Here is a 26,166-nt window from a genome sequence, read left to right as displayed (position 1 = left end):
TTACCACGATGCCAGCCAAGGTTTGTGACTGCACATAGTGTATCAAAGATTGCACCTTCATATTTCTCTGGTGTTTTACTGGGTTTCTCCAATTTTTGCTTGTTTCTGCTGCGGCACACAGAATCAAAGTGATTGGATCGACTGCACAGCGTGCAAGTATGACCTTAGGCTGGGCATTCTTTTTTTCTGATTTGGGGGCTGCAGACTTTCTGTGCCCCTTCTTGCTACAGCAGTGGCATACTTCTGATTTATCGAACTTTTTAGTTTCGCTGTGAGCTGCATTCCTGGTGTGTTGGTAAGTGCTGACGACTGCTTCAGCACCTTGAGAGTCAAGAAGTTGTGATGCGGACCGCTTACCAGCTTCTTTGGCTTCTACAAACTGGAAGGCCTGCTCAAGAGTCATGTCTTGGTTTTTGTCACCAAGGAGGTCTAACTGGATTTCGGGGTCATTCAGGCCACGTGTGAGCACATCCCACAAAATAGCCTCAGTTTAGTTTACCTTATTGTGACAGCCTGGGCATGGAATGACAAACTTGCACACTCCAGCTTGACCCCGAAGCCTAAAACCAGAGGAACGAACAGTCTCATCACGGTCCTTGGCCATACTGTGAAGAGTAACACGAGCCACCATGGTGTTCTCCTCTCTTACGGCAAGGACTCGAATGGCTTCCAATACTGCTGCTTCAGCTTTGTCTGTCAGGGACCCACCTGCAGAACGAGTTAGATCTCTGCGTAATGTCTCATCACCACATTCCAGTAGCTGCACAACGAGATCCTTCCCTGTGACCTTGGTAGCCTCCTCATAGTCTTTCCACCTGGAGATGAAGTATGACCAGTCCTCGCTTGAGCCGGCGGAGGATATAGTTGGTCGCTTTACTTTCTCGGCTTTGGCTGAGCTACTAGCATGTGTGGGGTTAGTGTGGACTGTTGCATGTGCATTCAGGAGTGCGGCAATCACCACAGAGTCAAGGTCTTCTGTGACGAAGTCACATGATGGGACAGGACATACAACTGTTGGCATCTTGTTGAGTTAATTGATCTCCATCATATATGAGTAGGTGTTGTACTGTTTTGAGATATCTTTATTCGACATCACAAATAATGGTGATCTGGAACACAGAACAGGAAACATAACTTAATGCAACACATGGTTGTATAATGTAAATGTACATAATCCTCTACTTTTGTCTCTGATTTGGAAGACGGTTGAATGGAAAATTGGCTGTTGAAATGGTAAAGCAAGCTGATTGGTTAGAATATCGTTTGTCATCACGTCTACAATTAACATTAAATATGATTGGTCCTGTTTCATAAGAGGACAATAGAGATTGGCTACTTCCAACTTTGGAACATGTTTGTCCACGGTCAAGGACTGGCCGAAACAAATGAAAGCGTCCCCTAGAGATATGGCACACGCAGGAGTTGTCTATCTCTGTCGGGCAGATGCATCCTACTGTTTCAAGTGTAAACTTCTCAAGGAATGGGATGCTACAGACGAACACGAGAAATGGTCTCCAAACTGCAACTATGTTACAGTAAACAGTTCGTTATAAGCATATATACAGCATATATACAACAATGGCCGGGACTAAAATTAAGGTCGTTATATCCGTCAGTTTGTAATAAGCGTGTTCGTTATAAACGTAGTTTACTGTACTTTGGTAGGCATAATGAAGCAGAGGGGCGGTGGTAGCCTAGTGGTTAAAGCGTTCGCTCGTCAGATCCGGGTTCGATTCCTCACATGGGTACAGTGTGTGAAGCCCATTTCTGGTGTCCCCCGTTGTGATCTTGCTGGATTATTGCTAAAAGCGGCGTAAAACCTTACTCACTCACTCATAATAATAAGAAGAAGGTTGGTTGGTTGATTGTTTAACGCCGCACTCAACAATATTCCAGCTATATGACGGCGGTCGGTAGATAATCGAGTTTGGACCAGACAATCCAGTGATTAACATCAAGCATCAGAAGGACAGTGATGTGGCAAGATGTGACCCGGATGTAGTCCGAAAGGATGTGTTTGCATATTTCTAGAAGACATATGGCTGTGAACTGTTCTCTGAGACTTTTGAGCCCAAACATCAAATCAATCAACCATAAAAATATTAGTTTTAAAACTTGTGCTTTGAATAAACTTCTTTTATTGTGGAACACATAATTGTTTCTTATAATTACTTTTCTATTCTTAGTTTGTCGACAAGTACTAGACCAGTGAAGATCCGGGGTAGAATAGGTCTTCAGCAACCCATGCTTGCTGCAAAAAGCGACTATGCTTATCGTAAGAGGCGACTAACGGGGTCGGGTGGTCCGACTCGCTGACTTGGTTGATGCATGTCATCGTATCCCATGTGCGTGGATCGATGTTCATGATGTCAATCACTGGATTGTCTGGTCAAGTCTGCCGTCATGTTGCTGGAATATTGCTGAGTGCGACGTTAAACAACAAACGAACAAGTTCCACATCGCATGTTATTTTGCATTTCTGATTACCCTATCTGTGTTGGCTGTGGTAGATGAACAGTTTTCTTGTGTCTGAACATGACATCTATTATCAAAATATTTTCCACACGCAGAATATACCGTCTTCTCCATGATGAAATCGTGCACAAAACGTCACTAAAATGTGCGTCAAACGTTTAGGACACGTTCTACACATGTGACTTGAATATTGTGGGTACTGTTTAAACACAATTGTTACCTGTAAAATATTTAACCGAAACGATGAATGGAAGCAAACTCTTTGCTACGATATAATTTGAATTTGAGTCAGTTTTGTAAAGAAGTGTATGAGGATGAATGTATCAGGTTTTACTTGCTCGCAAATGGATTTTTTAATCCACATTTTGATTAAGCGTTATAACTTCACCTAGTGTGGCCTACACCCTGAGTTGGTGTTGACGCGAGGTCTGTCCATTGTCCCCACGCTTAAAACTGTTTGCTCGGCTGGCCACCTCATCGACTGTGTAAAGTTACCTTAAACGCAGCGCATGCATTGCCATTCACGAGGCGGGTCAGACTGATGTCGAGTTTAAATACTTCGTGTCTGACAAGACTAACGTGAACAAAAAACGTTATATTTTTACCGAATCGGACCGAATTGCTTAATATTTCCCTTATAAGAGTCAAGACTTGTGTTGACATAAATTTCGACCTTTGTTGGTGAAGGTTAGGTATGTTTGCTACCAATTCATCACCGGGTCTTCTCGGCAGGCACCTGATAGCCGATAGGAGGTATAAAGGAAACAAGTGATAAAAACACAACACGATTACGTTACATACAGAAACACCACAGGCACATAAACACATGAGGGGTCACAGTGGATAATTCATACCAAAATGCAAAATACGGCCATTATCTTGTGTGGCCCCTGTCTGTAAACTCACTCACGGATGACGTTATGTTAGATCGGGGTCCACTCTACCACTGGGACTCGTTCAAGATTAGCAAGTGTGTTGGGATCTGCTCTGATCTGTGTAACCAAATGGTACCATAGGCGATAGAGGAGCGGGCATAGGTCTTAGGACTGTATATACTTGTGATACATTTTGGCGACCTCACCTCTTTCCCCATAATAAATTACCACTCCACTCCCTGAGGACCACAACGGTACCCAGCTTGTGGTGTGTCACGTGTCACGATATTAGTTCCAGTGTGGATACCTATACATTTCCAGGAGTATCAAAGTGAGTGAGTGAGTTGGGTTTAACGCCGCTTTTAACAGTATTCCAGTTATATCACGGCGTGTCAGCTTCATGTGGGAGCAAAGCCCGAAGTGATGCTTACTTACTTACTTTGGAGATTTAACGTGCGCTTTCCGACTGATGCAGGCCTCAGACGTTTATCACTTCGGTGAAACCCAAGAGCACGGGTATGGTGCTGACAAACCTAGAAACATGATCGGGGCGAACCGGAATTCGGACCCACAATCATTGGTTTCTGGCGTGCCCAAGGGACGCAACTCTGCACAGCGAATCGCGGCGCCTTAGACGACTGGGCCAGCCGGGCCCCCTTCCAGGAGTATCAAGAGCCTCGTTTAAAGACCCCTGTACTTGTAATGGGACCATGTGCTGCGCATGCATGTGTGACAGTCTGATGGAGAGGATGAAGGGGGTGACAGGAGTCGGTGATGAAGATGATTGTGAACGTCACTGAGTGTCGGTGAACAGTTGTCAGTATTCTGGGCCAAACGTTTGCCAAACTTGACATTACTTATAATGAGGTTATGAAGATTACCGTAAGACTTTAATTACAGGAATTCAGTTCACTGCTTACTATAATGGTCTTATTGACTTCTGGAACTTCTGTTTAGGAGGTTCAACTTTCCAGTGGGTCAAAAGCACATGTCTGATGAAAACAACTAGCTATAATAACTGTACATAGCACTCTGGTGGAACATGCTATAATGTAAACACATTAGATATATTGACTTACTGCTACACTTACAACTGCATGGCGGGTGGGGAAAAGGGTGTCGAATATAATTTATCGATCAAAAACAAAGAGAAGGCATACTGATACAGATACTGTTGTATTTTCTAAAGAGGAATCTGTATTCAATATTCAATCTTCGGTCACGATTTTAGGGGCGGTGGGGTAGCCTAGTGGTTAAAGCGTGATATTGCTGGAATATTGCTAAAAGCGGCGTAAAACCATACTCACTCACTCACTCGGCCACGATTTCTGGTTGTCTAAGGAGCTGACGAAGAGCCACTCAAAAGCAACCCCTCTGTGATTTCCAGATCTGTTCAAGGAATATATGGAAATGTGGAAAACGTTACTCTTGTCGGGTCCGGTTTCTTGTTTGTGGAATGTATACAAACAACAAGCATTAACTCCTCTTCGAGCACACCATCCTTCAAGTTCTGAGATTGTCTCGGTACACAAAACACTGAATTCATGTTGAGCCGTTGCAGTGATCGTGCAAACTGTCTCTCAAACATGTCTGAAGAGGAGACTGTTGCAGAAATGAAGACTGTCTATTAACGGTTTAGTAGAGAAATGGAGACTGTCTATTAACGGTTAAGTAGGAAAGGTAATGACAACTATATTAAAACCAACAAATGCCTATTTGTTTCACAATTAAATTATTGTTGAAATACACCCGGTGTTTCGGTTTCGTGTTCTTGCCACCCCAGATGATGCTTAGTTTCTCCAGCTCGTCAGTTCATGTAGGTAGCGGAATTTGCCAGTGGAACCGAGTAATGTATTGTGGTCAAGATGAAAAATGTACTCCAGTTGATCAAATGTCAATCTTTCACTGGATAAGAACTTTTGAAAATGACGAAAATGTGTGACTTGTCATAATATTTACAGAATTGTACACAAACATATATACATTCATGCTCATATTCAGCTCATGCAATATAATCTTCGAAGACAAACAATTATTATATAACAAAGGGCAAACAGGAAGCTTGTCATGCGAAATTCAATTTAATAAAAAGCCCACTCCAAGATGTGGAACAAGTAGTACGTCATGTGATACCCCTCGCGTGAGTCCATGACGAAGCAGCCAGGCAGGAGTGACTCCCCGGGGTTCATTGTCTTGGGGGCCAGGTAAGTCCCGTTCCACGCCAGGGAGCACGTGGGGGGTGAGGCGTCCTCAATCACGGAGGAGTAGAAGGTCAGATCCACTTGCTGCGGACAGAAAGGTGACAATGCCAACGATGCCTAGTAACCAACGTCAGTGTGGAAAGGTGGCGGAACCAGCTTGGTTATTCTACATTTCTCTGCGTGTTATTCAGCGACTAGCGACTGAAAATCGTAACCATTTATATAAGAATCAGCGCTTTTGAAAGGTCTTGTACATTTTGTGATCACAAGCTAATATACGTGTTTGGGAGTCTATTTTTTCTAACGTATGACCAAATGAGTTGCTTATTAGGTTGTACGTCATACTACTCGTCCACACCACGTCAACGTCATTCTACTAACTCATGCCACGTCAACGTCATTCTACTCACTCATGCAACGTCAACATCATTCTACTCACTCATGCCACGTTAACGCCATTCTACTCACTCAGGCCACGTCAACGCCATTCTACTAATTCATACCACGTCAACGTCATTCTACTCACTCGTACCACGTCAACGTCATTCTACTAACTTAACTCATGCCACGTCAACGTCATTTTAACTCACTCGCGCAACGTCAACGTCAATCTACCTAATCACGCCACATCAACGTCATTCTACTCACTCATGCCAAGTCAACGTCATTCTACTAACTCATGCTACGTCAACGCCATTCTACTAGTTCATGCCACGTCAACGTCATTCTACTAATTCATGCCACGTCAACGTCATTCTACTCACTCATGCCACGTCAACGTCATTCTAACTCACTCGCGCAACGTCAACGTCATTCTACCTATTCACGCCAAATCAACGTCATTCTACTCACACATGACATGTCAACGTCATTCTACTCACTCATGCCACATCAACGTCATTCTACTAACTCATGCCACGTCAATGTCATTCTACAGCATCACACCACGTCAATGTCATTCTACTAACTCAAGTCACACACCATCTGGGTCGCCGCATGACTACTGTGTTCACATCCCCATGCACTTCCGGTCACTTAGTTGCGTATAAAAGTTCTGTATGGAAACGTACTTGGGTCGCCGGTGAACGTCGTCAGTAAAGGCCTAACCTAATGGTCAAAGCGTTCGCTCATCAAACGAGCAAATTTTGTATTATTGCCCTGAGTGATGTCACTGATATCGAATTATCATGTACAACTTTTATTGTCAATAAATAAATAAACAGTGGGTGACGTATTTATTTATAAGATTATATTTCAATATGTTTTTGCACTGATTTACTCAGTGTGTACACTGGTACACTTACGTATATGCTTTCAAAAACTAAAACAAATAGCAAATGATATCTGTCCACTGTCCACTGCCGTCCTTTTCGGATTGTCGGATTATCACGACGGTGTATATGCATTGTTGCATTGGTTATCAAGCAAGTCGCTCCTAACTGTTATAAAGAACTTGTTCAGTAAAATATGTTATCCTTACTTAGTACTCAAACTTCTAAATGCCTCTCAAATAAATTCTTCATCAGGAGAGTGAGTGAGTGAGTGAGTTGGGTTTAACGCCGCTTTTAATGTGTCAGCTTCATGTGGGAGGAAAGCCCGAAGTGATGCATGTCTCAGACGTTTACGACTTCGGTGAAACCCACGAGCACTGGTATAGTACTGACAAACCTAGAAACATAATCGGGGCGAACCGGGATTCGAACCCACAATCATAGGTTTCTGGCGTGCCCAAGGGACGCAACTCTGCACAGCGAATCGCGGCGCCTTAGACGACTGGGCCACCCGAGCCCCCCTCTTCATCAGGAGAGTCGTCAAGATTCGACATCAGTCAGATAGTGGGATTTACAACATTGTGTGACGACCAGTTCTCTCCCTTTGATGTCCTCGCTGACATATATACAGATACAAATTGGCTTCAATGAACCAGACATAAATAAAATAAACTACGTACTTCGTCCTCGGTAAACACTATTTTCGCCTGACCATATCGACCTGTTAATAGGTCTATGTTTATGTATATTATACATTTCAGGAGAAATTTGTATTGTTACTGGGCGTGTACTACGATATGAGGTTTATACCACACCATGGACGTCTTCTGTCCCCTCAGCTGTTGGACGTTGAACCTCAGAGGACCCCGGTCACATGATCCAACAGAGAAGGCGGCTGATTGGTTATATTTGACCCCAGATGTTAGCATAGGGGTCACAATGGTGGCAATGCATCCACTGTAAAATAGATTTTTTTCAACAGTTTATACCTGATTTAAGAATGAAACGATATTTTTTATAATTTAAAAACCCAAAATCACTCATCCACCCATTCAGTCTTTGTTTTCAGTCCGCAAAGTTTTTTATTTAAATTTTTCCATGTTAACAGTACCCACTGATAAGACTGTAAAACTACATGGCATGAATGACCAAGAACGGCGTAGATCAACAGATGATTTGTCTGCTTGCCTTTGCACCACATCACTGTCACTTCTACCACATCAACGTCACTCTTCCTCAACGTCGTTCTACTTACCCACGCTGATTCCACGTCACTCTACTCCGCCACACCACACCAACTTCATTCTTCCTCCTCTCACGCCAACGCCGCTCTAGTTTATACACGTTAACATCCTGCCACGCCAACGTCACTTTACTCACCCACACCACTTCAACGGTGAGATTTCTTCTCACTCACTCCATGTCAACATAATGCTACTCACCTAAACCACGTCAGCGTCGCTCTACACACACCACGTCGACGTCATTCTACTCACGCCTCGTCAACGTCACTTTACCCATCCACCCCAGGTCAACGTCGCTCTACTTTCTCCCGCAACGTCAACATTACTCTACTCACTCACACGAATGCCAAGTCAACGTCGTTCTGTCACATACGCTACGTAAACGTCGGTCTACTAACTCATGCCACGTCAACATCATTATACACACTCATGCCACGTCAACGTCATTCAACTCATTCACGCCACGTCAACGTCATTCTACTCATTCACGCCACGTCAACATCATTCTACTCTCTCATGCCACGTCAACGTCATTCAACTCATTCACGCCACGTCAACGTCATTGTACTCATTCACGCCACGTCAACGTCATTGTACTCACTCATGCCATTACACACCGTCACTTTCTTTATCCACACCAGGTCAACGTCGCTCTACTAACTTAACTCATGCCACGTCAACATCATTCTACTCACTCACGCCAAGTCAACGTCATTCTACTCACTCATGCCACGTCAACGTCATTCTACTCGTTCACGCCACGTAAACTCCGTTCTACTAACTCATGCCACGTCAACGTCGCTCTACGCATCCACACCACGTCAACGTCACCTTACTTCACGTCAAAGTCACTCTACTCACTCATTCCACGTAAACGCCTCTGTACTCGTGCACGGTACGTCAACGACTGTCTACTCATTCACCCTAAGTCAACGTGTCTACTCGGTCATGCCACGTCAACGCGTCTCCAGACAAAAAGTCGTTTGTCTGATTGCCTATGCACCACGTCTGCCACTCAATCCAAGTCAACGCCTTTTTACACACTTAATAGGAGTCAACGCCACTCTACTCACTTTTCGTCCCAGGTGTCATTAACAGTGACAAGAAACTTTATCCCCACAGTCCCATCCAAGGCTCCATACAGGTCTACCGAATCCTCTTTCCCTTCCACCAAACCCACAGCCAGTAATGTGAGGAGCACTGCTGTATGCATGGTGACTGGGAATGATAAGAAATCTCAAGACTTTATCCCACGTGATAAGATCTGACGCATGCGCTGAGAATGTGTTATATCTGTTCAGACAAGAAATATCTATTTCGATTTGAGGAATTTATGTACTTTGAAACAATGAGGCTAAGTTTAAGATACTCTCATGAAAGGTTTAATTTCATACATAAATCCCATGATTTACGAATGGTTTATCAGCAAACGTACACAAACTGTAATCTGACCCAAAGACAAGACAAAGTCTGCAAGTAATCTTGTTTCATGCCAGGTTAAGGTAACACGACTTACAGCCGCTCAGGTATATAGGAATATAGGTCAGATGTATTTTCATAGTGAATAATGTCATTTGGATGACCAATCATGATACGTTGTAGCAGTATTACTCGGGGTATAATTCTCCCTCTATCATTTAATGTGAATATAAGGGGAACGGGTGGCCCAGTCGTCTAAGTCACGCCAGAAACCTATGATTGTGGGTTCGAATCCCGGTTCGCCCCGATTAAGTTTCTAGGTTTATCAGCACCATGCCCGTGCTCGTGGGTTTCACTGAAGTGGTAAACGTCTAAGACCTGCATCACTTCGGGCTTTCCTCCCACATTAAGCTGACACGCCGCTATATAACTGGAATACTGTTAAAAGCGGCGTTAAGCCCAACTCACTCACTCACTAATGTGAATAAACGACTGAACATTGGATTGGAGTACTGTGGTTAACTAGCTACGTTGGTGGGAGACAGCACTGCAGGCATCGTAATGTGCCACTGAAAAAATCCAATTTTCCTGGTCGGCGCCGTGATATAACTGAAATACTGTTCCTGCGTGAGTGAGTTTTATATCTTTTAGCAATATTCCAGCAATATCATCGCGGGGAACACCAGAAATGGGCTTCACATATTGTACCCATGTCGGGAATCGAACCTGGTCCTTCGGCGTGACGGGCGAACGCTTTGACCTACGGGTATGTACCTTAATGTGGTGGGTATGGTGTACCTGGATAAAACGGGCATGCACCTTAACATGGCGGGTAGCATGTACCAGAGGGTATGTACCCCAATGCGACGGGAACGCCACTGCGTGTATTTCGTTGTTCGGGAGGATGGCCACTCAAAGACATTCATTGAATCACAGACCGTTTCAGACACACCGAAACTGATTGACTCACTAACTCACTCATTTATGGTAAATACATGATTCCCACCTCCAGGGAGCGTCTACCGACATCAAAACCTTCAGCGACGTCACATCGTCGGGTTTGAAGACAACGTCGGCACTGTACACCGACAGCACCAACAACGCCGACCCCAAAAGCATCAATCTGAACAATCTGAAGCAGATGGGAGATTCCTACGTCTGGAGTTTTGCTCTTTATACGGTCACTGCTTCGAGACAACTCTTTAAATGTCTGTGTTTAAGTATATTTTACATTTCAGGTGACATTGTCGCTGTATTGAATATTTGTATTGTAACTGCGTCAACCTCTTCTTAGCGTGTACGATGATATGAATCTTATACCACACCATAGACGTCTTCTGTCCCACAGTTGTTAGACACCCGTGAGGAGCCGGGGTAGAATAGGTCTTCAGCAACCCATACTTGCTGTACAAGGCGACTATGCTTGTCGTAAGAGGCGACTAATGGGATCGGGTGTTCAGGCTCGCTGACTTGGTTGATGCATGTCATCGATCCCAATTGCGTGGATCGATGCTCATGATGTCAATCACTGGATTTGTCTGATCCAGACTCGATTATTTACAGACCGCCGTCATATAGCTGGAATATTGCTGAGTGCGGCGTTAAACAACAAACCAACCAATTGCGTGGATCGATGCACTTGATGTCAATCAGTGTATTGTCTGTCCAGATTAGATTATTTACAGACCGCCGCCAGATAGCTGGACTATTGCTGAGTGCGCCGTAAAACAACAAAGAATTATATGTTCCCAGCGTCTGGTCACATGTGTTCTTAAATTTAGGAACCCGTTCACCAATCATATCAGCCCTGGCTTGTAGAGTCCTTCTGTCACGAGGCCCAGATTTGTAAGGCTCCGCATTTCGAGTGACTGAGTGAGTTTGGTTTAACACCGCTTTTAACATTATTCCAGTTATATCACGGCGTGTCAGCTTAATGTGGGAGGAAAGCCCGAAGTCCGAATTTCGAGTTTGTGTTCTCAGATATGTCCGGATCCTAGGATCAAGGTTCGAACCTAAGAAACATCTTGATTATGATCAATGGTTTGTTAGCACCATACCCGTGCTCTTGGGTCTCACCAAAGAATCAGTGACTCAGTTATATTTTATAGGTTTAATTAGTTGTCCAGGACAGGATATGGAACCAGTAGTAAGTCGTGTGGTAGCCCTCTACAGAGTCTGACGTCTCACATCCGGGCAACAGGGACTCGTTTGCCCACATGGTGTGGGGGGTGAGGTAGGTGCCGTTCCAGCAGATAGGACACGTGGGGGCCATGGCGTGGACGTCCGCGGAGTAGAATGTCACATCAACCACCTGTAAAGGAAGTAGGTCAGTGTGAGGCACCGGCATAGTTGGTGAAGGGACAGACAAGAGTGAAGGCGTACCAAGGTCACAGTGAAGAAATTGTCAGGTTGTACTGCAGCTTCCCGCAGCAAGGGGGTTAACTGAAAAGTCCAGTTTCCACCACTGCCGAACTAGGCTGGAATTATGGAGTAACGTTTTGGCTGGACTAATGAGTCTATGCATAGTCCAATTAAAATCGCGTTACGAAATCGACATCCGGTTCGTCCACTGCCGTGCAGATTTTGGTCGATTGCAGGATTTGTAAAGTATGTGTATCGCCAACTGGGCGTCAAATGATATTTTCCAAATCTTTTCATATTTTTAATCAAGGTGCTCGTGTGATTTTGATGCATTTCGCAAAGTAAGACCCGTTTTAGATCTTGATTATCAATCAGATCGTCTTGACAGGGCGCCGCCATTATGTATGAAGCAAAGGTAAGTGATATGAAAGATGGAATCTGATTGGTCAAAAGGAGGGGCATAGAAGGGACATAACTTGTATGAGCCAATGCGATCGAGCCCAGAAATTCCAGCCTAGTTCGACAAGGGTGGAAACTGGACTTTTACATCCAGTGAACTACCTTGCCTCGGGAAGATGATCGTAGTGAAGACATAGTCAGGTTGAAAAGAGTGAGTGAGTTGGGTTTAACGCCGCTTTTAACAGTATTCCAGTTATATCGCGGCGTATCAGCTTCACGTGGGAGGAAAGCCCCAAGTGATGCAGGTCTCAGACGTTTACCGCTTCGGTGAAACCCACGCGCACTGACAAATCTAGAAACATAATCGGGGCGAACCGGGATTCGAACCAATTATAGGTTTCTGGCGTGCCCAAGGGACGCAACTCTGCACAGCGAATCGCAGCGCCTTAGACGACTGGGCCACCCGTGCCCCCAGGTTGGAAAGAAGAAATGGTAAAGTCGTAGGTATAGAGTCAGAGTCAGGTCAGAGTGAAGGCATAGTCAGGTAAGAAAGAACTTCAAAAAGTTTATGCTGATCCGATCCTGGCTGCATGGTGGTCGAGCTGTCTCACCCTTACCATGCTGCTGCTGGTGCAGGGGTAGTTGGGGTTGGTGTTGTTGCGGATGAAGACTTTGATCGGTCCCGAGTCGCACCCATCAACATCCACCTGCTTTACGCTGTGCCACTTGTTGCTAGGGAGCAGCTTGGGTGTCTCTACTGTCGCTATGCAGTTGCTGGTAATGTACAATGATGCATACTCAACGACAAAAAGTCAAGGATCTACTTTGTATATTTTCACAGAGTGATATGGAGAGTGTTTGTTTGTTTGTTGTTTAACGCCGCACTCAGCACTATTCCAGCTAAATTACGACGGTCTGTAAATAATTGAGTCTGGACAAGAAAATCCAGTGACTGACATCATGAGCATTGATCTACGCAAGTGGGATGCGATGACATGCATCAACCAAGTCAGCGAGCCTGACCACTCGATCCCGTCCGCTAAGACAAGCATAGTCCCCTTTTACGGCAAGCATGGGTTGCTGAAGACCTATTCCACCCCGGATCTTCGCAGGTAGTGATAAGAAGACCAAAGTGGCTATCAACATACCATTTTGAACAGAGACTTTCAAAATGTACATCGAAAAGCAATTTCAATGCGACATTTAGACAGAGACCTAATCAATCGAATGTAAGTGGAGCCACCTCCCTCTGCTAATCTTCGCCATTTGACCATGTCAACTGGATTCTTCGAGTGAGTGAGTATGGTTTTACGCAGCTTTTACCGATATTCGAGCAATATGACGGCAGCTTCACCCATTGTTCCCATGTGACGAACGAACGCCTTAACCACTCAGCAACTGGAATGACACTCTCTGCAGTCAGTTCACAGAGGCGTCGAGTTTCACCAGGATGGTGAATGAGGCGACCGTCGAGTTTGCCATACCAAATGTGAACACTTTGCGAAGTTCATATACTTGAATGTGTATTGGTGGCGGGTCAGATGTGGTTTGGAGTAGGTGTGAACGGATGCACAGACATGTACATTGTATGATGACAGATACCGTAGTGAGGTCTTTCATCCTGTTCATCCTACCACAGGGGTTGGTTACCCGACCGCCCCCGCCCCCAGGAACAGTGAATGGACCCAGGGTATTTATCATGTTAGAATTACAAACAAGCATGCCTTGTGACAAGCTGAGGGAAAACTCACTTCCACGGCGCCTGCACCGACAACAACAACGTCAGGGTATCCACATCCTCGGGTGTGACAGCCACCTTGACACTGTACACAGACAACACCAGCACTGCTGCCCCTACCGTCAACAGTCGCAGGTATGGACCCATGACGATCGTGCTGGTGCAGACAGGTGTCTGTTCAACCACTTGACCGTCAGTGAGACTACCAAACACTTCTGATACGCAGCTGCAAGTTCTCAGGCAGATATTATCTCTTTGTATTTACTGTAATGTATACGGGTGGAAAAATATAAAGGATCGTATATTTCATGAAGCCATTAAAAAAGAACATCCATACAAGCGATGCCACCAAACGCAGTGTCAACGATGTGGCGCACGTGAAGAGACAATACGCACGTGCATCGTCACGCGTCTTCATTGTGGAAACATGGCAAGACAATACATGAGTTCAGTACAGAAATTACCAAATTACCGGTAATTTTAATCTATAGGACAGGCTGAGGCAGACTATTACAAACCTACAGGTTGTTTGTGTAACTCGATATGGAGTTTTTGAAATTGTGGTAACACCTCGCAGGAGGGCTTACAATCATTGTAAACACTTGATAGAACAAAACCTACGAACAGCCCACGAGACGCACGTGCAGATTTCGTGCCATTGCGAGACGCACGTGCAGATTTCGTACCGTAGCAAAACCCACGTGCTGAGGTCACCGGTTTGATTGAACCGAGTTCACGACTGCAGGCGGTACATCTCCGATACAGGTTATACATTTGAGAGTTTTTATTACAGTTATTTAATTAAAAACGTTGTCTATGCGATGAGTCGGTTTATAACTTGGACAATCCATGTCTCCTCGAGATTACTTGAAATTGTAAACTATCCCATTCTGGAACGTCCCTCATGTGAGGGTTTACAATCTCTAGTAATCCCTCGGAGACACGGTTTCTCCTACACTTAGAAGCCGGTCAGTGAGTGCGGCGTTAAACAACAAACAAATATACATTGACACCATGTTTCTTGTCGAGAATGACATGTGATGACAGATCAGTGATGTTGTGGAGCAGGGTCACCTTATACAACAAGACTGACCACATTTGCTCGGGGTACGGGTAGCTCAGTAGTTCAAGGAGCCGCAATTCTCTGTGCAGACTGTTGGTTCGAATTCCAGTTCGCCCCGATTATGCTTCAAGGTTTGTCAGCACCATACCCGTACTGGTGGGTTTCATCAAAGCGATAAATGTCTGAGACCTACCGGCTATCCTCCCACATTTAACTGAAACGACGTGACAAAACTGGAATCTTGTTTAAAGCAGCGTTAAACCTAACTCACTCAATCAGTCACCTCGATGTCAGGGTCACTGGTATATGTTGTCTTGACGAAGTGTTGAGGCCAGTCATGGCACCATTTACCCGCAACTGCACCTGTTCGATTTTGACAGGACGACGCCCATACTCGCACTCTTCAATTCTCCATGGATCTGCTGCTGGCTGACAAATCCAATAACTACCCTGGCCAGCCACATGTCCCGACTTGAGCCCCATTGAGTATATGTGGGATTTTCTTAGTCGTCCTGTCAAAGAGCGTGTGTGCAACCTCAAAATTTGGAAGAACTTTTCTTAGCTCTCCGATATGAGTGGCCAGCTTTCATTAGGAACCTCATACCTATCATTCCCATGCGGTGCCAGGCAGTGTCCAGAGTCTTGGACACGTTACTAATATTCGGTATCATTGTGGTCAATGTTGTTCTCCTTGGTGATAAAACTGATTTTCTGATCAAATTGATGCAGGTGGTGGGGTAGCCTGGTGGATAAAGCCTTCGCTCGTCACGCAGAAGACCGGGTTCAATTCCCCACGTGAGTACAATGTGTGAAGCTCATTTCTTGTGTCCCCCACCGTGATATTGCTGGAATATTGCTAAAAGAGGCGTAAAACCACACTCACTCAAATTGATGCGTTCCCTTGTTATTTCCGTCTGTGTATTTTAGGATTTTCTTATCCATATCATTTCAACAAAACGTTCCCAGGTCATTGTAAAAGCCAACTAATGGCAACTATAGGTTACAATGTGTGATCTGATAAATCAATTTCACATTTCAAGTTTTATAACTGGAGATCTACTTTATTATCCCACTCAGTTGATTTTCATTCTCAGCTCCCTTAGTAGTATGCAAGGCAAGCTGCCAGGAGATGCTAGAAGTTCACATCACCCTTGCATCCTTCCCAGGCATGTTTCCAACAAAGTCCCTTTCCTGAGGAGACAACACCTGCTACATGTGCTTGAGTTGGACTGGAGATGTAGAAACTTTCAGGAGCTTAGCTGCTGAAGGTGGTCCCCTATCCAACATCGAACAACTCTCCTGACCTTGTTGTTTTGTTTGTTTGTTTGTTTGTTGTTTAATGCCGCTTTCAGTAATAATCCAGCTAAATGACGGTGGTCTGAAAAATAATTGAGTCTGGACCAGACAATCCAGTAATTGACATCATGAGTATCGATCCACGCAATGGATCAACCAAGTCAGTGAGCCTGACCACCCGATCCTGTTAGTCGCCTCTTATGACAAGCATAGTCGCCTTCTCCTGACCTGAACGACTTGTGACCTGTGCCACCACCACATAAAACAGTGTATGTGTGTCTACCAACAGTATAACATATGCTTAGGCTGTCAAACACTTCATTATTAAGAAGCCATTGCATACTGTGTGTTGCTTAATGCAGATGTGAGGACAGCTTGTAAATAACGGCATCAGGACCAGATAATCCAGTGACTGATATCATGAGGATCAATCCACGCCCTGGGGTAAGATGTTTGCTTTTGTTTGGTTTTATCAGCTTAATACGTGGGAAGAAAGCCCAAATGATGCAGGTCTCAAGGTGTTTACAACTGTGGTAAAACCCAAGAGCACAGTCATGGTGCCGACAAACCAAGAAACCTCAGTAAGAACCAGGGCTCTAACCAAACATCATAGTCTCCTACAACAACTGTATCTAGGGGGCACCTGTTGGCCCAAAGACATTCATTAAAAGCAAAAAGCAACACAAGATTAATCTTCTTTTACTTTTTTTAATCAACAGTTTAATAGACAAACATGAAAAACATAACAATGTTCACACACAAAGCTCAGGGTTTCTTGACAATTGTTTGTTGTACTGATGAACATCCAACATAGTTATCATACTCCTCCGGACACAACATTATGCAATTGCCTTCTTTCTTCAATCAAATTACACAGAATTTAAAACATGTCTCTCCACCAGGTTCCTGACCCGAGTTACCTCTCCTGAAGCCCCTATTTCCCTTCCCAAAGTTTAAAACAGGTGGCTGCAAGCTACTGATGTTCCTTTGAAATCAGGCCCAAAACTTGTTGCACTAGGTTGTATCAGGATATTAATATACGTTTCTAGTACAATACATTGTGTTACTAAGGCATTAATACTAAATATTATACAAACAACAGCACTGACAATAACAAAAATAAATCAGCTAGACATATGACTACCAATCAACATGTATGATTTTTCAGAACTTGCTGTCATAAACACGAAAAAAAACACGTCAGTTTCTCTCTAAAAAAAATTAATACAGAAGTACAAATTATAATGGACGAAAATATTGATGTATTGGAACATTACTACATCTCCAAAATCTGTAATATGGTTAAAAATTTATTTTCCACTGATGTGAGTATGGTTTTATGCCGTTTTTAGCAATATTCCAGCAATATCACGGCCGGGGACACCAGATATGGGCCTCACACATTGTACCCATGTCAGGAATTGAACCCGAACGCTTTAACTACTAGGCTACTCGACCGCCCCTTTTCACAGTGAAGAAAATAAGGACTTTTGCAGTCTGAAGTCATCAGCGAATATCTGGTGTATCATATCTACATTCAGTATCAATAAATACTCTGGACCCATTCGCCACCATATGTTTGTACCGGAGGTGATGTCACCACCACTGTTGCCCCTATCTCTCAGTGAGCACAGTATTTCTCATGAGAAAAGATATTTGATTGGCGTCTACTTTTAGCATCATTCCATATGAACCCAGTTTGGAATAAAGTTATGACTGCAAATGGGTCAAAGGTATTTTCAAAATGGAATGGAGATTCAATACTTTGCATAATCAAGACAATTGTACACTTGTCAGGACCTGTAGTAGTAAATCGAAGAGGACAGATCAACGGCCTGGTGTCAAAATGGCCACAGACACCCTAGTCAAAATGGCCACACCTTATCAAAATGGCCAGATCATAGTGGTCCAACATGTTTTGCTTAAGGGAGCAGTTAAGAATACACATAATGCAAAGACCTTATAGAAGAAGACTTTCTCTAGAAAAACAAAAGTACCTCCATAGAACTGTAGCTCACCTGGATATATATAGTCAACAGTGTAAAATGTCAACAGACAGACGCTTCACAACAGTTGCTACTTGACACTGATATTCAAATACTTTCTGCTTCAATACCCAAACTAACACCAAATTCTGCATGTGTGCACAAAATACAATGTTGCCAAAAGAAATTTTGTTATGCCAAAGCTCGACTTCCTATGTCTGGCAATGTCACAGAAGAAGAAAGTTACAGAAATGCATTTCAAGAGAATTGTAGAGTATGGCCAAAACAAAAGGGTCACAACAAAGTGAAACTCTAAAATATTTCAAAGATAAAAAGGAACATGAGTTGGAATTGTAATCTAATTAATCTCTTCAAGTTAACATCTGAGGACTACAATTGCCACATGAAAGCAACAAAGATAAGGTGGAGAGAATACATGGCAAAACTACAAAAAACACAGAAATTTGTCACTTTTCAATTCAATAAGTTTTGGAACTAATAAGATACATTATCATACCTCCATGTCAGAATGATGAGATCTGATTGGTCCACGTGATCCTGATAAATTAATATGTATCCCACCTTGGAGGGAAATAAATTTCTCAACGGGGAATAAATCTCTTATACCCCGCCACGAGCAAGTGACATAGCACAAGTTGACCTAAGCTCAGTCAAACAGCTGTGTCTATCAATTTTGAATTTGTTTTAATTCTTCACAATGTCATATTAAAACATGGAGGTTAGATAAATTCTTTGTATTAGGATCACGAGAGGTACATGGGGTTTCCTGCCTCCCTCGTTAGGTTTTATACTACGAGCCTAATTCAACTTATATCAATGTGGAGATTCCATTGCATAAGAATTGTCTGGATGTATACAAAGCTTCACATTCAAGTGTTTCTAGGACTGAGTTCATATGTTTCTGTTGATTGAGATTGAAAATAATTAATTAAGACAACCACAATTGGTCTTCTGCTACATACCCTGTGTTGTGTAGTCTGTTTTTTAAGCCAGTGTTTGTATCATGTATGCGGTTTCATGTTTCATACAGTTTCATGGTGTGCTCAGATACTCCCAGGTCTACCCATGCATTTGGTTCTTACCAAATCTCATCTCCGGCTGACAAGAACAGGGCCCCGTTCCATAAAGCGATCTTAGTGCTAAGATTATCGTAACTCCCATACTTTAACATAGGCTTACGATAGTTTTAGTGCTAAGATCGCTTTGTGGAATGGGGCCTGTTGTTTTTTATCTTACCCTTAGCAGCTAGTGTTAATCCAATTCTAGAATCACACCCCTTCTCTATTTGCCTTATGTACGGGTCACTAAAGAAGATGAAGAAAGTTCTTCTGTGTGACGAGATGTCGTGCATTCAACTCGTTCTGTGGGAAAACCTCCGGGAAAAGGTCGAGCTCAACAGCACGTCTCATTTTTCCCATGTTATTCTCAAGGAGTTTTCTGGGAAAAAATATCTTACAACAAGCTCCGCAACAGAAATCAATCAAGTTGCGAACCTTGACTGATTAAACTCCAGGATAGACAACAGACGTAAAGAGGACAGAGACCGCTTCCCGGTGGTCCACACGATTATAAATGGAAGGGGACGTTTGACGCTCCGAGCACACAGGACGTGGTATTTTCTGCACAACTTGAAGGAATTCAGCAGTGACTTAACTGTCAGCCATCTCTGCCACATCATTTAACACAGGCGCCCACAGGCATAAACACCCAGCGGAAGACGTGTGTTGCGGAGAAGCAGTGCTTCCATCATGGTCACTATATGGACTGGCCCTACTCTCGGAACTGAACAATCCTCAGTTGCAGGAGTACCGGACCCTCTTGGAACCCGTTGGGAGTCAAAATAAAAATCCATAAAAAGCAAATTTTGAATTCGTGAAGAAAACGCCGATCCATATTTCAAACTTGGAATGTTATTTCCCTTTATATAACAAAACAGCAAACTTAATATTTTATGTACTTTAATAACGAAGATGACATTTTGTTTTTGTTATTGTTACAGCACCAACTTAGTGGGAACATATGTTTTTACTCTCTTGGGGACATGTTATGAAGAAAGGGATTTGACAAAGAAGCCACTGTCATTCTCAACAGAGGTACCCGTCAAATCAGCACAATAGGGATGAACGACACCTTTCCAGATTTGGACAATGGTTTCAAAATGGGGACCGACATGTCCAAAGGCCAAGAAGACATACCAAGGACATTGGAAAGGTCGTGACAACTTCTGTCGGGTCAATTGAGAGTGTGCAGGTCCTGACATCATGTGTGTGCACACATTGTCATCATGTCATGGCTGCTAAGCCTGTGACATCAACATTCAAATGTGACAGTTGCAAAATGCGAATGAAAACAACAAACCTGAAGTTGAACTTAAAATGCTCATTCTCGCTGAAGCGCTAAACTTCCGACAGTGTGCTTCAACTAAATGTGGAAGGGACTCCTTGAAAACATTCATTGAGTCGGTGACTTGTGGCAATGACAGTGATGTCATTGAAGAGACATTGCTCTCCTGCGACCATGTGGAAGTGATTCACCAAAACAAAGATGTGGTGGAAGGTTAAAAACTGAATGATTGATGCACCAGCTTTTATACCATATTATCATGTGTTTAATAAACTCTCTTTTTCAAAATATATACTTGTGTTTCGGAACTACTTTTCCTATCTACCCATCCCTATACTACATTGATTATCGCTTTACTTTCATTTAGTTTCTTCTTATCATCGTGTAAATTTCTTAATAGTTAATATGGCATATATTTTTTAAAGAAAATTATATATACTCACATCTAGAGCATTATACACATGAAAATAGGGTATTTTGTATATTTTGTACATAACATGTCTCGGCAAAAGTTCTTACAAAATGTGTCATCCAGAATAGTCTGTGAGCCTTTACAAAATGTATAACCAAGACTAGTCTGTAACTTTGAAATGAAGGTTTCAACACTGAGTGAATGAGTGAGTAAATATTTGGCAGTCATCATGCGATGCCGGTGACATTCTGTCTGCCATCTCTGCCACATCAAGCGGTGTATGAATTTGTGTCACTTAACACAGGAGCCCACAGGCATAAACACCCAGCGGAAGACGTGTGTTGTGGAGAAGCAGTGCTTCCATCATGGTCACTATATGGTCTGTCTGGGCTTCCATAGTTAATGCCACCAGTGTCATTATTGCCTAACCACCCCACCAAATATGGGATATAGTCTCAATCCAGTTGTAACAACGCATAAACACAGATACAACTCATGAATATTAATTTGAAGACTGACCATGTAATTCTATGTAATTTTAAAATAATATTTTTTTATTGTAGATGTGTCAGAAGCACGGTCTGAAAGGAAACTTTGTGAAGGGATCACTAAGCTTCAGAAAGACAGCCTTAACAGACCATGCAGGCAGCAAAGATCACAGCGTCACTTTGCTTTCTGCAGCAAAGTCGGCAGATGAACCACTTCAGGCTCTATTTGACAAGGTAAATATAATATTTTTATATAAAACGTATATATAAAAAGGAATATGACTGTCGTTACTGTCTTCAATTATTTATAAATAAATAATATACAATCAGTTGGTTTAACAAATATTTTAACAAATATTTTTTTAAATTACAGAGTACTGAGGAAGCCAACGAGGCAGTGGTCACCCTGCTGAGGAATGTTTACTTCGTTGCTTCAGAAAACCTGCCCCCCCAGAAATTGAAATCTCTCAACAACCTTGTTGAATTACACGAAGCGAAAATCACATCCAAGCTTTATAGAGAGGATACGGCAGCGTCGGAATTCGTAAATATTATCTCGGATCTCATTGAGGAGGAACTACTTGCGGAGATTCGTGAAAGTCCAGCGATTTCTTTCATAATTGATGAAAGTACAGACCTATCTAGTGAAAAACATTTGATACTATATATCTGTTATTTGAAAGATGGCGTCTTGTCTATCAAATTTGTGAAATTGTTATGTGTATATGCTGCAGATGCTCAGAGCATTACTTCTCCCTTGTTAGCTTTTTTAAGACTTCTGGTGTTGTGTTGGGGAAAGTGTATGGGATGGGTTCAGATGGTGCTGCTGTGATGTGGGGTGGTGTGGCTGCGAACATGAAGGATTTCTGTCCTTATCTTGTTGAGATGCAATGTGTTGCGCATCGACTGGTCTTGGCATGTGTGGATGTCGCGAAATCAGTGAAGGAGGTCTCGTACTACGAGAGTATATTGAACACTATTTGTTTTCAAAATATATACTACAGATGTATACTTGTGTTTTGGAAGTACTTTTCTTATCTACCCATCCCTATACTACATTGATTATCGCTTTACTTTCACATTCAGTTTGTTCTCATCATTGTGTAAATTTCTTAATAGTTAATATGGCATATATTTTTTAAAAGAAAATATTCTTAAAATGATATATACTCACATCTGGAGCATTATACACATGAAAATATGGTTTTTTGTATATTTTGTACATAACATGTCTCAGCAAAAGTTCTTACAAAATGTGTCATCTAGAATAGTCTGTGTACTTTATAACTATCATTATTATTCCAGGACAGGGACGGCTACCACACGACTGAGTGGAAGGAGACAAATGAGGCTCCGAGCACACAGGACATGGTATTTTCTGCACAACTTGAAGTAATTCAGCGGTGACTTAACTAATTATTTATTATCATCATTATTATTAATATTATTATCAATATTATCATTGTCATGTTTATTCCAGGACAGGGACGGCTACCACACGACTGAAAGGAAGGGGACGTTTGAGGATCCGAGCACACAGGACATGGTATTTTCTGCACAACTTGAATGGAATTCAGCGGTGACCTAAGTATTTATAATTAATGTTATTATTAATATTTTTATTAACATTATTATCAATAATATTATCATATCATTATTTACTCCATGGCACGCTGGTTCCAGAGGTGTCGGGGCCGGGTTGTTCTGGAGGACCCACTGTGACGCTGTGCTAATTAGCATCATTTCTCTTCCACTTTTCTCAGTCAATATTATATGTATTTGTACAGTTTGAAAGAGAATTGTATTCTCTACCTTCATATGTATTTGCTTTTCTTGTCACTTTTCAACTTTTTATGTAAATCATGATTTTGTGTCACTGAACACATATTTTGCCCATGTGTATGTAACAGAAATTTACAGAATTTATTACCCTAGCAACATCTGAAAAACATTTGATACTATATATCTGTTATTTGAAAGATGGCGTCTTGTCTATCAAATTTGTGAAATTGTTATGTGTATATGCTGCAGATGCTCAGAGCATCTCCCTTGTTAGCTTTTTTAAGACTTCTGGTGTTGTGTTGGGGAAGTGTATGGGATGGGTTCAGATGGTGCTGCTGTGATGTTAGGCAAACAGGGTGGTGTGGCTGCGAACATGAAGGATTTCTGTCCTCATCTTGTTGAAGTGCATTGTGTTGCAAATAGATGAGGACATGCGAAATCAGTGAAGGAGGCCTCATACTACGAGAGTATATTGAACACTATTTGTTCCTTTTTTAACCGTTCGCCAAAGTGTTTATCAAACCTGCAGATGTGGCAGGATCTACTGGATGAACCTCAAGTTAGACCATCAGAGGTGCTTCGTGTGAGATGGCTGTCAATGACGAGAGCCATGTCCGCAATGTGATATTTTCAGATGAGTTTAATTCAAACTCATATGAAAATATCACATTGCCGAGTAAGTCTTATTACATTATTCTTTTGTAGCATTACTGGAATGGTACATTGATTGAGATATTGTTTTAAAACCAGATGGTTGAGATATCCAAGCCGTCAGATAGACACAGAAGCACCACACACCATGCACACTGGCAGATGCATATATCTAAATCATGTGGGTGGTTTACATTACAAAGTGGTTGTTTGTGAGAACACTCTTGGTGTCTTGAGAAACTCATGTACAGACAAATACTGTGAGAAACATTTGAACAGCAGTGCTTGTACAAGGAGGAAGAGAAATGCTAACCAGTTATCTGTAGATTTGCTGAATGACAGACAATCAGTTTTGAAAATACAACAAGAGTGCTCTGTGAGCACAACATAAATATTTATGTACCTCTTAGTCTTATGGGAACAGAAGTTACCCCAAAATATGTTTCATTGAAAATGTGTTGTTTCCATCACCATTTATGTCATATTTTACTTTCCACACTAATTAAATGACAACTTCATTTCCCAGGTCAGTCCAGGCAAAACTGCGGTAAAACGACTAAAGGTAGTTGTTCTTGAACAAGAATCAGAAACCATAAAACTTAAATTATGGGACGAGTCGAGCTCCCGTGCCACTCCATTACGCAAGACGGTAACAGTGGGTCCTGTTACTGTAGGACTGTTCCATGGAACAAGAGATGTCAACTCAACACGAACCACCACAATAAAGGTGAGTTATACATTTTGAACAATTGCATGCTTCAAGAGTTCGTCGACATGCAAACATAAACAATACTTCTACATTTGTAACACCTTTACAACACATTAAACATATATATTTCAAACACTCTGGTACAACGTAGATAGCCATAACACACCATTGTACACATGGAAGATCTGAGAGGTCGGGCGAATGACCCGTATCCCCGAAGATAGCAAGCTTTCCAATGGGGCAGCAGAGGATTTGCGGGCACTGTGCCGTCACCAGGGGTGGCCAGTGCCACGGCAGTTTACGTTGAAGCAATAAATTTGAATGAGAGACTGTTACGAGATGCTTTGTCAAGAGCATTTCTGAAGGGCCAGAATTTGGGTGCTCAGTGTGTCATCAAAGACTTTTCAAAAACCTGGTTGTTCAACGCAAAAGAACTATGTATGGAAGCGATGTAGCAACTGTGTCTGAGAAATGTATCACTGACACCTGGAAAATTGTTGACAACAGCTTACTATATATTCCGTTTATTATTATTCAAATATCCATTTTTTAAAATCACGTCCTGTATTGATTTTATGACGTCTTGTATATTTACACTGGCATACACTTAATAAAATACATGCATAATAATTTGTTTTGTTGGGAGGTTTTCTAATTGTCCTCAGCAATATGTATTTTTAAAGTCATTGTGTGCTAACAGTGCATTTGCAATGTTGTTCAACCAAATTAAGGATATTTCCTCATGGGAACGCTATGATCTTCATAGGAAATAAACATTATGAGTGAGTGAGTTGGGTTTAACGCCGCTTTTAACAGTATTCCAGTTATATCGCGGCGCGTCAGCTTAATGTGGCAGGAAAGCCCGAAGTGATGCAGGTCTTGGACGTTTACCACTTCGTTGAAACCCACGCACACGGGTATGGTGCTGACAAACCTAGAAACATAATCGGGGCGAACCGGGATTCGAACCCACAATCATAGGTTTCTGGCGTGCCCAAGGGACGCAACTCTGCACAGCGAATCGCGGCGCCTTAGACGACTGGGCCACCCGTGCCCCCATAAACATTATGAAGATTCAATAAATGAGAGATCATCAACTACTCATAATCCATACCTTCCGCTGTCTGAGATTCGTCCTAATGTATACTTCTTTGACAAAGAATATACATTCAGCTGTGGTGAATCTTTCAGTGGCTTTGTGCTGAAGGATGTTATTGAAAGAGTCAAGAGTCTTGCTGTTTCACTTCACACGGTATTTTCAGAACATAACTCTACATTTGTGACATTTGGAGGACCAACATCTGCAGTTATAGAAAGAAATGAGAAATACTACGTGTTTGATCCCCATTGTCGGAACACTGCAGTTTTACAAGTGCCTGATGGGGCTAGAATTCTTATACAGTACACAACTCTCCTTCACGTCCAGCAGCACT

General features: G+C 42.5%; 2 protein-coding genes across 2 annotated transcripts; both read right to left on the bottom strand.

The window, feature by feature from the left end:
* Positions 1-5,403: 5,403 nt before the first annotated feature.
* LOC139461748 (uncharacterized) lies at positions 5,404-9,370 on the bottom strand. Its single transcript, XM_071243205.1, has 3 exons — positions 9,140-9,370; positions 7,638-7,779; positions 5,404-5,635 (listed from the first exon to the last, which is right to left on the bottom strand). The coding sequence occupies exons 1-3, from the start codon at positions 9,277-9,279 to the stop codon at positions 5,432-5,434; spliced, it is 486 nt and encodes a 161-aa protein (XP_071099306.1). The 5' UTR covers positions 9,280-9,370; the 3' UTR covers positions 5,404-5,431.
* A 2,210-nt stretch (positions 9,371-11,580) lies between these two features.
* Positions 11,581-14,184, bottom strand: LOC139461747 (uncharacterized). Its single transcript, XM_071243204.1, has 3 exons — positions 13,997-14,184; positions 12,863-13,019; positions 11,581-11,796 (listed from the first exon to the last, which is right to left on the bottom strand). Exons 1-3 carry the CDS (start codon positions 14,128-14,130, stop codon positions 11,596-11,598), a joined length of 492 nt encoding a protein of 163 aa, XP_071099305.1. The 5' UTR covers positions 14,131-14,184; the 3' UTR covers positions 11,581-11,595.
* Between the last annotated feature and the right edge of the window lie 11,982 nt (positions 14,185-26,166).

This window comes from Haliotis cracherodii, unplaced genomic scaffold (genome assembly GCF_022045235.1).
Source record: "Haliotis cracherodii isolate W230 unplaced genomic scaffold, xgHalCrac1.p SCAF_15, whole genome shotgun sequence".
In the NCBI taxonomy this organism is placed as follows: domain Eukaryota; kingdom Metazoa; phylum Mollusca; class Gastropoda; order Lepetellida; family Haliotidae; genus Haliotis; species Haliotis cracherodii.
This window is presented reverse-complemented; position numbering and strand designations above follow the sequence as displayed.